The sequence below is a fragment of the Oncorhynchus gorbuscha genome, linkage group LG05, assembly GCF_021184085.1.
Source record: "Oncorhynchus gorbuscha isolate QuinsamMale2020 ecotype Even-year linkage group LG05, OgorEven_v1.0, whole genome shotgun sequence".
Lineage (NCBI taxonomy): Eukaryota > Metazoa > Chordata > Actinopteri > Salmoniformes > Salmonidae > Oncorhynchus > Oncorhynchus gorbuscha.
In genome coordinates this window covers 26,054,511-26,068,942 of record NC_060177.1, presented here as the reverse complement: position 1 = coordinate 26,068,942, position 14,432 = coordinate 26,054,511, and the positions used below count along the sequence as shown (strand labels likewise).

Genomic DNA, 14,432 nt, shown 5'->3' with positions numbered 1-14,432 from the left:
TATGAAGGAATTCTTGATAGGAAGGAAGCACTTCAGGATAGTTCCGTTTCAGCTCTCGATACAATTGGTTTCATCTCATGAGTGTTTGGAGGTTTGTTTTTGTTATTTTATCTCCTCTCTCTGTGTCTATGCTCTCATGGCAGAGTGCATTTTCATTGATATGCTGACCTCAAGGCAGATCTGTCAATCTTTAGAACAGGGAACACTTTACTTGGCCTACAAGCAGACCCTGAGGACATGGCAACACACCACTGAGGTAGACTGGTAAGATTGTACTTTGTATTATAAGAACACCGCATATTGCATTTCTGAAACCTCTCCATGAATCTGCTCACTGGAATATTGACATCCCAATATTGTGTGCCCTTCTGGAGGATTTTAGTTCAATATGACTGAATCCAAACACTTGAAAATAACGTTTAAAAAAAATGTAAAACAAGCTATGAAAAACTGTTTTGACATCTGTAATTTGTAAGTCGCTCTGGATAAGAGCGTCTGCTAAATGACTTAAATGTAAAATGTAATTAAGAGTTCATTGTCACAATGCATTTACATTTGTAACAATTGGTAGTTCTAGCATACACTGTAGTGGATGATATGCAGTTATTCAGTCATAGGTCTGATTTGGTGGAAATATCTATGGGCTAACTAATAATGAGTAATAAGTAAGTTCAGGAAGTAAGTTCAGGAATTGATCTAATTTATCCAGTGAAAAGTAGAGTGGGATCCTCATTATCCCACAAAAGTTATACAGTACATCTTTTCAGCTGCAGTCATAGCCGGACTACAAAAGTTTTCAGTGATTTGAGAATAGAATAGAATAATAGTCCTTTGGAAAGGAAGTTTACTATCTTACAATTCACCAAGTATAACCATCATATGAGACAAACACTGGCAAATTGACACTGTACAATTACCTATTTTATATTGACCACATGTGATATGGGCTCAGGCTTGGGTTTGGGCAAAATATTGGGCTAGAGAGCAGTGCCGGCTAGAGAGCAATGCCGGCTGGCGGAAGGGGCTATAATAGGATGGGCTCATTGTAATGGCTGGAATGGACAGTATCAATCACATGGAAATCACATGCTTGACTCCATTCCATCGATTCCGTTCCAGCCATTACAATGAGCCCATCCTCCTATAGCTCCTCCCACCAGCCTCCATTGCTCGGCAGTATGCATGCTGTGTTTTCATAATTTTACTCAGTTTGATGGAATGTTCACTCCATGTACAGTACAAAAATGTGTTGGTGGACCTTTCATACGAGGGTGGAGGCTGCTATTTATATCTTGTGTGCATCTGACATGAGTGTAAAGCTTGATTTTCCTCTGAAGGTCCTTTGGCCACTCAAATGAAGTGGGATGAATCACTCATTCATTCTGCTCTGAATGGAAGTATTGTAAAAAGCAGTAGTTCTAAGTATGTATCTCTATGATATAGAAGGGATAGCATCACATAATACTATAATGTTTAATTGATAAATTACAGTTTTTTGCAGTCTGAATATAATTGATTAATAGTGAAAGCAACAGAAGGCCTTCATAAATGTGTGTAATTTGATTGGCTCTAACCACTGCCTGTCATAGTCGATAGCACTGATATGGAAATACTAAAGGGACTGAATTGTCAGTGTTACTAATACCAACATATGCATCAGATGTTTGTTTGAAGGACAAATGTATAGACAGGCTTTGGTCCAATCTGTTGATCATAGTCCCCAAATGTATTTTAATCTGGATCTGGGTATTGAATATATCTAGATTCAGTACTGATTCAGTACAGCTAGACATATTATTCATATATTGAATACTCCGTTGATTCCATTTATAGCCAAAAAGGTAATTCCAGGCCGGTGAGGATTTGATATAGTACGGAGACTGTCAGTCACCGTGGGCATTGTGATGTTGTGCATTGGCAGCCAAGGCTCTCCTTGACGAGTGGCTGTGATGGATCTGACAGCGGACTAAGCCTTGGGGACTGATGTCTTCATCTGCTCCCAACCGGGCCGCAGATATATAGTACTACAGTCTACACTGCGATCTCCAATAACATTACTGCCTGCCCATTACCTTTTCCACAACTCAGAGAATAAATGTAGCCGACAAAATGGTCTGTGGCCAAGTGCACCTTACATAGTTGAGTCAGTAAGAAAGTTTAATGCTGGTATACAAAAATCAATTATTTAGATTTTAATATTAGAGCTGCTGCTGCTACTTTCCTACTGCTTTTACCACATAAATGTTTATTCAGACTAATCTATTGACTTACCATACAATTAATATCAGGCTGACATCACTCCCTTTATGCAGCATGGGGCTATTCAACATGTCTCATAGCTATGGGAAAACTGTTTTCTTCTTCTTTGCAGTGATGACTTTGAAAACCTGTCTCAAATATAAAGTATGTCTGTCTCAGGGGCAATATATGGGGCATCAGCGCTCCAGTCTAGATACTGTATATTATTCCTCAATAAATACACACAATGATTACAGTACTATACTGCAAATAGGGTGTTGTCATACAACAGGTTGGGTTGAGATATAGTGCAATGATTGACAGTGTCGACAGCTGTGTAACCAAAGGGAAGATTATGCAAGGGCCGTGGATGCAACTGTTGTTGCTCTTAAGTCCCAGTCAGTCTGACCAGAATAAATGATCTAAATGCCCACTCCACATGGCAGATAGACACAGAGAGGCACAGAGCAGGGAAATCGCTGTCCAATTTTCTGTGTATAAACACCACCATCTGTCTGGTCCAAAGAATCTGCTATGTGCATAGTGTAAATCCATGGAAAGGCAAGATAAAGGAGGTAACAGATAGAATGTTGTCATCAAATGACCTGCTTTAAGGAATAAGCTACTGTCAATGGGGCACATAGCAAATTTGTCATGAGATGGCCAAGAGGGTTTCTAGTGGCATCGAAACCTTTTCATGCGAATGTATCCCCCAATTATCCATCATGATAGTCTTTGTTGGTTGTTGTTTGTTATTGCTGTTTTGGTTTGGTGTGGTGTTTAATGTCTCTCCCATCATGCGTGACACCACCCACTGTGTTCACTTCCCGTGCCCCCTGGACATGCTGAGTGGTGTTCCTTTGATGAATATATTATAAATAGGAATAATGAATCTGGATGTGTGAATCAAATCAACCATGTGAATTTTGTGTTTTATTCCTTTTCAGTTCTTCCTCTTCACAGAAAATGGAACAATTGATGCGACTGAGGAGTAAGTTGGCAGCATAAGTTTGACCTTGTAGTGCCATCTAGTGTTCATGCATATTGGCCTACTGATATGTACAGTATGTTCCACAATGTGTGACGTGATCATATGGCTCTCTCTCGACACCTTTATGGTGACAGTCAGTTGTAAGAACTGAAGTAAAACTCAGACAATAATGTATAGATTAATGCACGGAAAAATGTCTAATCTGGTATCCAGCATTCCAGTTAACAGGTAAACTCCATGTAGCTGGAGTTATGTCCATTTTCACCTGCTCTTTTGCCATTGTTTCTCTTTGTCTACTTGTCACATTCTGTGGAGTGGCCATCATGTTTTATGTTTGTGCTACACCTGATTATGATTGATGAATCAGTGACTGTTGATCTGTGCCACCTGTGGTTTGCCGGGCATGGGCGCACTCTCCATGAGGGCTCTTGTTGGGACTGTAGGCGGCAAAGCTTTTATTTCAACAACCACCCGCTCTTCATCAGGGAAGTGCCTGGAGGAAGGAAGGCATTATTCAGTGTGTCTTTGTATTGTGCCACGGAATGACTGTTTAAGAGAACAATGAATATGAGTGGGTGGCCAGTGACCACATTACATTTTTTGTGTTTATGTGCGACCGTCCTCCCTCAAAGCCATTAGGTATTGGATGTGAAAATGAATGAATTGAGACAGCAAATTGAGACAACAGCTCTCATAAAAGTTATGTACAGGTGAAAGTAATAGTTCATTCATTTGTAAGAACAGAGAAGTAGCTACTTGAGTTGTCACACAAATGCCTTTCTAAATCGGGCTTACTTAACCCATTACTTTCATTCTCAATGGCAATTCATGGGAGTTACATGAACAACTATCCTTGGATCAACATGATATTAAACAGCATATCTGCTGGAGATTAGGTGAATGTGTTATTTAGACATAGGTGCACCATGACTGAGACTGTGTGTGTGTGTAGAATAGAGTTTGCTGACCTGTCTGTGACAGGCTGAAAATAAGGAGAACCTGGTCTGTACCCTGTGACTCCTCTGAATATGGGCAGCAAAACACTAGCTTCATACAATTGATCTGAGGTGCTGTTGTTCATACAATAGGGTCACTAAGAATAAAAGCCTGCCAACAGAAGTCACATTACACAGATATCACAGGTCTCAGCTGTACTCTGCTCACCAACGTGAAGATCACAGTGTAAATGCCAGATGTCAAAGGTTCATATCATCATTCTCACAGTACTTTAACTAGTTTGTTGAATTTAGTTAAAAGGTGGTGGTTGACTAGGGGTGGACTGAATTTATGTCATAACACAGGGTCATTTTTAAGCTATGAAAATATACTTGATGGAAAGATAGGTCAGATGAAGTGCGGTCTTCCATACACAAATCCCAGGGGGAGCAGGAACTCTACAAGAATATGAAACATCTTATTATGATTCCGCTTGCAGCCAGTCAGCTTCTAGACCAGTATCTATCTGCCTTGAGGGCAGGCCTAATTGCACAGATTATGTCACAGGGAGTGTGGCCTTTGGTGACACCGGGATGCCTTGTTTCCCCCTAGTGAGAGCAATTAGTCTGTGAGGGCAAGGACAAGACAGGAGTATTAATGACACACTGTTCCGCTGCTGGCTGACTGTTCCTTCTGTTATCGAAGTGTTTGACACGGGGCCCCCTGAGATGTGGCTACAGCTCGAGAGATAACTCAGACCCCTCCCCAAAGATATTCCCCGGTTGAAGATGCAAACAATTTATCTGCTGGAGATTAGGTGAACGTGTTATTTTGAAATAAGTGCATTTGAAGGGTTGAAAGAAGAGGTTGATGACACCTGTTTTATAACAGGTGACACCTGTTTTGTTATTGGTGGATATTCTGTATGTATGGTTTGGCACTGCCATTCTTACACATTTCTTCATATCATTCCCTACAGATGTAGGATCTTAATTTGATCACTCTTTTAATGCTGAGAATTTTCCTGCACAGCAGGAAATGCAAACTTGTGGTGTATTCAAAGTTTGTAATTCCCAATTTAAAATGTCAGACTTGATTTGCTATAATAAAAAATGTATCAACTTTTACAAAAAAATGCAATTAATTGTAATCCACATAATAATTCACATTTCCTGTTGCAGCAGGATTATTTTCCTGCTGTAGCAAACTAGCTAAAATGAAGATCCTACATCTGTACGTATATTGAATAGGGCAATGATGACCCAAGAGGGACCTCTGTGAACAAAGCAAAATAAATCCAAAAGTTCAAGGTGTTTGGTCTTTAGTTTAGACACAGGTGCCAAAGGGTATTAACTTACTGCCATCTTGTGGAGCATGTGAAGATCACCATTTTTGTTTTGTTTTGTCTTGTCGCATTGTAGCAAACGGTGGGGCAGGGAAGCAAACCTGGGTCACTGGCGTGGAAGGCAAACACCCTACACACCACGCCAATAGGGTTAACACACTTGGTGGGAATTGTAACGTGGCTTATACATTATAACATGGATTGCTACACTGCTTCCTTTCAAAACGAGAAGGCACGTCCCTGTGCTTCGACATTTTTTCAAGCCCCTTCTGCCCGTGCGTTCCGATGTCCTGATGGCCGCCATCCCACTTCTGACACCAATGCAGTGAATGGCAGGGAAGCGAACCCAGGTCACTGGCATGAAAGGCAAACATTTTACACATTGCGCAAATAGGTAACCAACTAGGTGGGAATTGTAACGTGGCTCGTGTAGTATATTTATAGGATGAAAAGCATGATGTAAGTGGAAGTATTTCGTGTTTTCTTGAAAATTACATGACTTTTTATGAATTCCTATTCATGTTACTACATTATCATCTGTTATTAGTTCAAACTTAGAGCAATGTTTGCTTGGGGTTGTCTATATTGGTGATGAGATGACAGTAATGCATGACATCTGTGTGTGTGTTATCAGGCAGGCCTGATAAAAACTCTCTGCTACACTCCTGTCAGTGCCCCCCTTATCCAGCATATCAATGTTGTACATGTATCCTCCCACTGCCTCCTTATCACTGGATGGAGAGAAACACACTACACTGAACAAAAATATAAATGCATGTAAAGTGTTGGTGTTATAGGCCGTCATTGTAAATAAGAATGTGTTCTTAACTGACTTTCCTACTTAAATAAAGTTTCAATAAAAATAACAAATGTTTCATGAGCTGAAATTAAAGATCCCGTATACATTTGACATAAGCACAAAAGCTGATTTCTCTCAAATTTTGGACACACATTTGTTTACATTCTTGTTAGTGACCATTTCTCCTTTGCCAAGATAATCCATCCACCTGACAGGTGTGGCATATCAAGAAGCTGATTAAACAGCATAATCATTACACAGGTGAACCTTGTGCTGGGGGACAACAAAAGGCCACTAAAATGTGCAGTTTTGTCATACAAGACAATGTCACAGATGTCTCAAGTTTTGAGGGAGTGTGCAATTGGCATGCTGACATTAGGAATGTCCACCTGAGCTGTTGACAGATAATTTAATGTTAATTTCTCTACAATAAGCCGCCTCCAACTTCGTTTTAGAGTATTTGGCAGTACGTCCAAACGGCCTCACAACCGCAGACCACGTGTAATCACGCCAGCCCAGGACCTCCACATCTGGCTTCTTCACCTGCGGGATCGTCAGAGACCATTCATGCGGAAAGCTGATGAAACTGTGGGTTTGCACAGAATTTCTGCACAAACTGTCAGAAACCGTCTCAGGGAAGTTCATCTGCGTGCTATTGTGTGTGTGTTTTCACGTTATTTGTAACTTATTTTGTACATAATGTTTCTCCCACCGTCTCTTATGACCCAAAAGAGCTTCTGGATATCAGGACACGAAGGATTTACTTCAGACACAGGACAAGGCCCAAATCCCAGTCATTCGCATGAAGAAGAGACAGAGTGGGTAATCCGAGTGGGTAATCCTCCTCTACCATCAGTACTATTAACCAATGTGTAATCACTGGATGTGCTCCGATCAAACCTATCCTACCAATGGGACATTAAAAACTGTAATATCTTATATTTCACCAAGTCGTGGCTGAACGACAACATGGATAACATACAGCTGGCTGGGTTTTCCATTCATCGGCAAGACAGAACAGTTGCCTCTGGTAAGACAACGGGTGGCGGTCTGTGACTATGACTGGTGGCAGTCTGTGACTATAATACAAAATCCAATATTGTGAGGAAGTCTCAAGATTTTGCTTGCCTTAGGTAGAGCATCTCCATGATAAGCTGTGGACCACACTATTTACCAAGAGAGTTTTTTGTAGCTGTCTATTTACCACCACAAACCGATGCTGGCACTAAGACCGAACTCAACGAGCTGTATAAGGCCATAAGCAAACAAGAAAAGTATCATCCAGAGATGGCGCTCGTAGTGGCTGGGGACTTTAATGCAGAGAAACTTAAATCTGTTTTACCTCATTTCTACCAGCATGTTATATGTGCAACCAGAGGGGAAAAAAACTCTAAACCACCTTTACTCCACACACGCATACAAAGCTCTCCCTCGACCCCCATTTGGCAAATCTGACCATAACTCTATCCTCCTGACTCCTGCTTACAAGTTAAAACTAAAGCCGGAAGTACAAGTGACTTGCTCAATACGGAAGTGGTCAGATGATGCAGATGCTAAGCTACAGGATTGTTATTCTAGCACAGACTGGAATATGTTCCGGGACTCTTCTGATGGCATTGAGGAGTATACCACATCAGTCACTGGCTTCATCAATAAGTGCATCAATTACATCTTCCCCAGAGTGACCGTACATACATACCTCAACCAGAAGCCATGGATTACGGGCAAAATCCGCACTGAACTAAAGGGTAGAGCTGCCGCTTTCAAGGAGCGAGACTCTAACCTGGACGCTTACAGGAAATCCTGCTATGCCCTCCGACGAACCATCAAACAGGCAAAGTGTCAATACAGGACTAAGATTGAATCGTACTACACCGTACCATGGCTTGCAAACTATTCCAGACTACAAATGGATGCACAGCCATGAGCTGCCCAGTGACACAAGCCTACCAGACGAGCTAAATTACTTCTATGCTTGCTTTGAGGCAAGTAACACTGAAGCATGCATGAGAGCACCAGCTGTTCCGGACGACTGTGTGATCACGCTCTCTGAACCGATGTGAGTAAGACTTTTAAACAGGTCAACATTTACAAGGCCGCAGGGTCAGACGGATTACCAGGACGTGTACTCTAAGCATGCGCTGACCAACTGGCAAGTGTCTTCACTGACATTTTCAACCTGACTCAACTGAGTCTGTAATACCAACATGTTTCAAGCAGACGACCATAGTCCCTTTGCCCAGAACACCAGAGTAACCTGTCTAAATGATTGTAGACCCATAGCACTCACATCTATAGACATGAAGTACTTTGAAAGGCTGTTCATGGCTCACATCAAAACCATTATCCCAGAAACCCAAAACCCACTCCAAATTGCATACCGCCCCAACAGATCCACAGATGACGCAATCTCTATAGCACTCCACACTGCCCCTTCCCACCTGGACAAAAGGAACACCTACGTGAGAATGAAATTCATTGACTACAGCTCAGCGTTCAACACCATAGTGCCCTCAAAGCTCATCACTAATCTAAGGACCATGGGACTAAACACCTCCCTCTGCAACTGGATCCTGGACTTCCTGACGGGCCGCACCCAGGTCGTAAGGGTAAGTAACAACACATATGCCACGCTGATCCTCAACAGGAGGGCCCCTCAGGGTGTGTGCTCAGTCCTCTCCTGTACTCCCTGTTCACTCATGACTGCATGACCAAACACGACTCCAACACCATCATTATGTTTGCAGACGACACAACAGTGGTAGGCTTGATCAGCGACAATGATGAGACAGCCTATAGGGAGGAGTTCAGAGACCTGGCAGTGTGGTGCCAGGATAACAACCTCTCCCTCAACGTAATCAAGACAAAAGAGATGATCGTGGATGACAGGAAGAGGAGGGCCGAGCACTCCCCCATTCTCATCGACAGGGCTGTAGTGGAGCAGGTTGAGAGCTTCAAATTCCTTGGTGTCCAGAACACCAACAAACTAACATGGTCCAAGCACACCAAGACAGTTGTGAAGAGTGCACGACAAAACCTATTCCCCCTCAGGAGACTGAAAATTATTGGCATGGGTCAAACCCTCAAAAGGTTTTACAGATGCACCATCGAGACTATCGTGACTATCGTGTTGGGTTGCACCACTGCCTGCTATGGCAACTGCTCGGCCTCCGACTGCAAGGCGTATGGCCCAGCGTATGGCCCAGTACATCACTGGGGCCAAGCTTCCTGCCATCCAGGACCTATATATCAGGCGGTGTCAGAGGAAGGCCCTAAAAATTGTCAAAGACTCCAGCCACCCTAGTCATAGACTGTTCTCTCTGCTACCGCATGGCAAGTGGTACCCGGAGTGCCAAGTCCAGGTCCAAGAGGCTTCTAAACAGCTTCTATCCCCCCAAGCCAAAAGACTTCTGAACATGTAATCAAAGGGCTACACAGACTATTAGTGGTCCTTCTGTAGCTCAGTTGGTAGAGCATGGTGCTTGTAACACCAGGGTAGTGGGTTCGATTCCTGGGACCACCCATACGTAGAATGTATGCACACATACTTTGACTTTTTGGATAAAAGCGTCTGCTAAATGGCATATATATATATATATATATATATATATATATATATATATATATATATATATATATATATATATATATATATATATATATATATTTGCATTCCCTTCTAACTGCTGCTACTCTCTGTTATGATCTATGTATAGTCACTTTAATAACTCTAGCTACATGTACATATTACCTCAATTACCTCGACACTGGTGCCCCCTGTATATAGCACCACTATTATTATTTTACTGCTGCTATTTAATTATTTGTTATTCTTATCTCATACTTTTTTTGGCATTTCCTTAATACTGCATTGTTGGTTAAGGGCTTGTAAGTAAACGTTTCACTGTAAGGTCTACTACACCTGTTGTATTCGGCGCATGTTCGGCGCGACAAATACAATTTGATTTAATTTGATGTGCTAATTGACGAGGTCTCGTGATCATCCAAAGGTCACCTGTGATTGGTTACAATTCTACAATTTTGCCTTTCATTGGTTACTTGTCTAAAATGTAATACACGTTCATTGGAAGGTGACACGGGAGTGAAATCATTGGTCCTTGCCTTTCCATATGCCGGTTGAAAAGGGGGAAACCGTGGCTTTCAGTGTATCTTCCTACGAAACACAGGCATTTGGATACACGAACCGTCATTAACTTTGGATAATCAAAGTGTATAGCTAAGGGACTTAGCGTGTTAAACTAGACAGAATGAGCGAGGAAATGAAAGATAACATGACCAACACAAACGGTGCTGGTAACGTGGACGTGACTCACACAGCAGCAGAGACAGCAGACAGCGATGTGACATACTACACCTTGGAAGAAGTAAAAACTCATAATAAGCGCACGGACGCATGGCTTATCATCCACGATAAAGTCTATAACATCACCAGTTTCTTGGCAGAGGTAAGCTCAAAATACCACTGTTATAACCTAGCGTAACACTCGCTACGACACTACTAGGTAGTTAAAATCTCGGGTCTCTTCTGTCCGTTGTCTGGTTTCAAATTAATTTCATATCCAAAGCCAACCTAAACGTCTAGCTAGATAACCAACTTACTTGCAAAGTAAAAATGCGCCTGTGTGAAGGTATGGGTATTTCTAACTAGCTACCATAGCCTAACGTTAGTTATACAACACCCAGTCAATACAGGCTGAGGGAGGCAGTTTGCCAGCGATAGTATTTGCTATTTTGGCTGGTGTGTTTTGCCTGTTTAACTAGCTAGGTAATCTGGGTAACTGTTTGCTATCTTTGTCTACCTGCATAGTCCAATAATATTAAGATGTGGTGTAATGTTGCGCCAGGAGATGCGTTCCATAATGCAACGTTAGCTAGTTAACGCACAAATAGTTTGCTTGGTTTGAACTAGCTACAAGTTATCTTAATTTGCTAAATATAACTGCAACATTTTGTCACGACCACTCCTAATTGTTCGTTAGTTCATCCTTGCCTGTTCCTTTTACTCTACCTATAACTACCAGTGGGACTTTAGTCACTCGGCAAATGTTACAAAAGTGGCTAGGGCGGTTACAAGAGGTCAGTTGCGCGACTCGTATCTAATGTTAAAGGTATAATGGGAAAAGAAGTCCAAATACAGGGCAGATGGCACAGCATCATGGTGTACCAGTCTGTTTAGTTATCACTTCACTCCATGTCGTTGCTTTACAATTTGACAATGGCAGAGTATAAGGAGTAATGTCAGCAAAACAGGTTCTGGATTTCAGGATGACATCTTTCATGTGTTACATTATCACAGCTGTATTTGTGGAGAAAAGCCACATTAAGATTGGTTTACCTTCAAAGAGTAAGCCTGCCAACAAAACTAAATGGAGCTTTAACCATTATGATAATTCAATCTATCCCAATATGTAATTTGAGGATATCAGAGAATAAGATTTCAGAGCTTTAACACTTACCATATTGATATTTATGACCATATAAGCCATGCATGTCATGTAGGATGTCATATGCTACAATTGTCTAGTCTGTGATTACATTCCAACTGTTGGTAGTGACGGATCATGATTAATGTAAGTTTACTTGTTTCCAGCATCCAGGAGGTGAGGATGTTTTGATGGCACAGGCCGGTACAGATGCCACAGTGAGCTTTGAGGATGTTGGTCACTCTAAAGATGCCAGAGCGATGCTCATCGAGTACTACATTGGGGAGCTCAAGACGGTACAGATTGCTTTTGCTCAGCTGTTGCTCTCCACTGCAAAATAATTTGTTTGTTCAAGTGTCTTTGAAACAGCTTTCAATTAATGATGGAACAAATCTGTGGCATGATTTATTCAGATTGTAAGTGTGTAAATGATTATTTCACCTTGTCTTTTAGGATGACCGGAAGGACGGTGCAAAGGTAAAGTATTCAAGAAAATGTGATATAATTTAACACCTATTTTGCTAATGTTAACTCTTGAACGTTGTTTTAACAATATATTCTCCCACAGGAAGAATTCATTACAACTTCAGGAGATGGCTCCAGGTCAGTCATAAGCGATAAGAATTTGATTATTCCATTTGCATTGACTAAGTATTTTGTCTCCTAATCATTCTTCACTGAGCTGTGTTTGTTCCCTGGCTGAATGTTTAAGTGCTCTGTCTTTCTCCAGCTCGTGGACAACATGGTTGGTACCTGCCATAGTTGCAGTTGTTGTGGGTATCATGTATCGATACTACAAGCACGAGCGCAAGTCTCCCTGAGCCCTGACGCTGTCTCTTCTCATTCTTTCTGTCTGGAGGCCTTGACATGTTTGACCAACCCCCCCCATTGAACAACTTTTCAGAGGTGCGGACAGGGACAAAACAATCCCCTTGCCCCTAGGCTTTATTTTCTCTACACCTCATCCAACCGGCTTTGGGCAAGATGCATCTGGAAACTTTCTACCCTCTGTCTTTACATTGGTTTCTTATCTATTCATATTGTTTACTCTCTCTGCCTTTTGTAGTAATTATTGTGTTGTGTCTTAAGTTATTCATATGCAAATGAACTAAACTGTTGCTATCTGCTTTAGTGGGACTCTTACAGTAAGCTCCAAAGGTATTGGGACAGTTATTATATTTTTTGGGGCTCTGTACTCAGCACTTGGGATTTTAAATGATCCAATGACTATACTGTTAAAGTGCAGACTGTCAGGGTATTTGCATCCATATCAGGTGAACCGTTTATAAATCACAGCACTTTTTGTTCATAGTCCTGGTGTCACTTCACTGTCACAATACTTTTGGAGCTTTCTGTATTACACTCAATTTGTTCAGACATGTTTTGTGGCGAACCCCACATCTGTTTGACTGTAGGTCTAGGAAGTAGAAATATATTTCTGTAGTAGGGCATAGAAAAACACAGGTTATGGGTTCATATCTATAAGAAATAATGCTGTTTTCTTACGGAGAAATCTGAATAGCGTTGAGTTGCATACTCCTTGTTAGTCTTAATTCTCCTCAGACTGCTGCCCAGTATTTAATTTCTGGTGACTGAATAACATAGGAAAAGCTAGCAACAAAGCATTCTAATGTATGTTTGCTTGAGAGTACATTGTCATGCAACTTGTCATTTCAAACTTAAATCATTGATTTGAACCAATGACTTGATTGCACAACATGCCTCATTAAAAGTACTTCATTTATGTTCAGCTATTCGTTGCATGCATTGCCTGATTTCGAGTAGGCCTCGTTCTCTATATCAACATTTTGTATTACTCAGGCTGCACGCAATGTACAGTATTCTCTTTTGATGTATTGATTTAAAGTGAAATGTACTTATCCCCAACTCCCCTTTTCTAGTCTTACACTAAGCATTTTTGGTGATACTTCATGTTTAAAGCATAGTATGAGAATTGGTGTGTATTATAACCTGGATTAATTCAATTGCACAACACTGTGCAGGATATGTTGCTCTTCCTATGCACATCCTTTAGCACTTAACTGCTGCCCTGTGAGTGAATTCTAATGGTTGGATGAAAATTGTTGAACTCTTGAAGGCATAAAACACTTTTGCATTCGTATTGTGTCAGCTGTTCATTTATTGTAGTGTTGGTCACCGTGCCATTTTTAAGTGTACATTTGGATCTGTGGCTATTCAATTGCACTACCAATTTCAATTGGTATGTCAACCATATTTAAAATTTCAGTTGTCATATAAATGTTGCAATCCACTACTTGAGAAGCACCTGAAAACAATCTGCCCGAGACTCTATACTACTGATGTGTACATATGATAACCAACATATTCCATTTGGACACTCAAATTTATTTTACTTCAAAGACCAGTCCCATTTGAAATTATCATTCCTGTGGAGTCTGCCATTGCCCTTGTCATGGAAAGTAAAAGGCTGAATCGTGCTATCATAATGCAATTGTGAGTGACGTTTCAATTCTAAGCTTTGTGCTTTTATGATATGCTATTCATTTTCTATTTGAGCTGTACTCAATACTAAGGAAATATTTGTTTACTGATGGCTCAGTTCATTCAGATATCCACTATGTAACCTCTTTAACATTTCCTGTAAATCTTAAGTAATCTCACATTATTTTGAAAGTTGTATTATAAAATACATTTAAT

General features: G+C 41.0%; 1 protein-coding gene across 2 annotated transcripts; it reads left to right on the top strand.

The window, feature by feature from the left end:
• Window positions 1-10,413: 10,413 nt before the first annotated feature.
• LOC124035053 (cytochrome b5-like) lies at window positions 10,414-13,873 on the top strand. 2 transcript variants are annotated; one of them, XM_046348469.1, is made up of 6 exons: window positions 10,420-10,775; window positions 11,921-12,049; window positions 12,207-12,230; window positions 12,322-12,356; window positions 12,484-12,498; window positions 12,658-13,873. In XM_046348469.1, coding segments are annotated over exons 1-6 (402 nt in total). In that variant the 5' UTR covers window positions 10,420-10,577; the 3' UTR covers window positions 12,659-13,873. The 2 variants fall into 2 exon arrangements, with proteins under 2 accessions (XP_046204424.1, XP_046204425.1); XM_046348468.1 differs by having other exon boundaries at window positions 10,414-10,775; window positions 12,484-13,873.
• Window positions 13,874-14,432: the final 559 nt, after the last annotated feature.

Bases quoted from the DNA above. Each gene is read 5' to 3' on its own strand.
- LOC124035053 (XM_046348468.1), top strand. From the start codon at position 10,578: ATGAGCGAGGAAATGAAAGATAACATGACCAACACAAACGGTGCTGGT. The intron at 10,776-11,920 runs GTAAGCTCAAAA...ACTTGTTTCCAG, and splicing joins TCACCAGTTTCTTGGCAGAG to CATCCAGGAGGTGAGGATGT. The intron at 12,357-12,483 runs GTCAGTCATAAG...GTCTTTCTCCAG, and splicing joins ACTTCAGGAGATGGCTCCAG to CTCGTGGACAACATGGTTGG.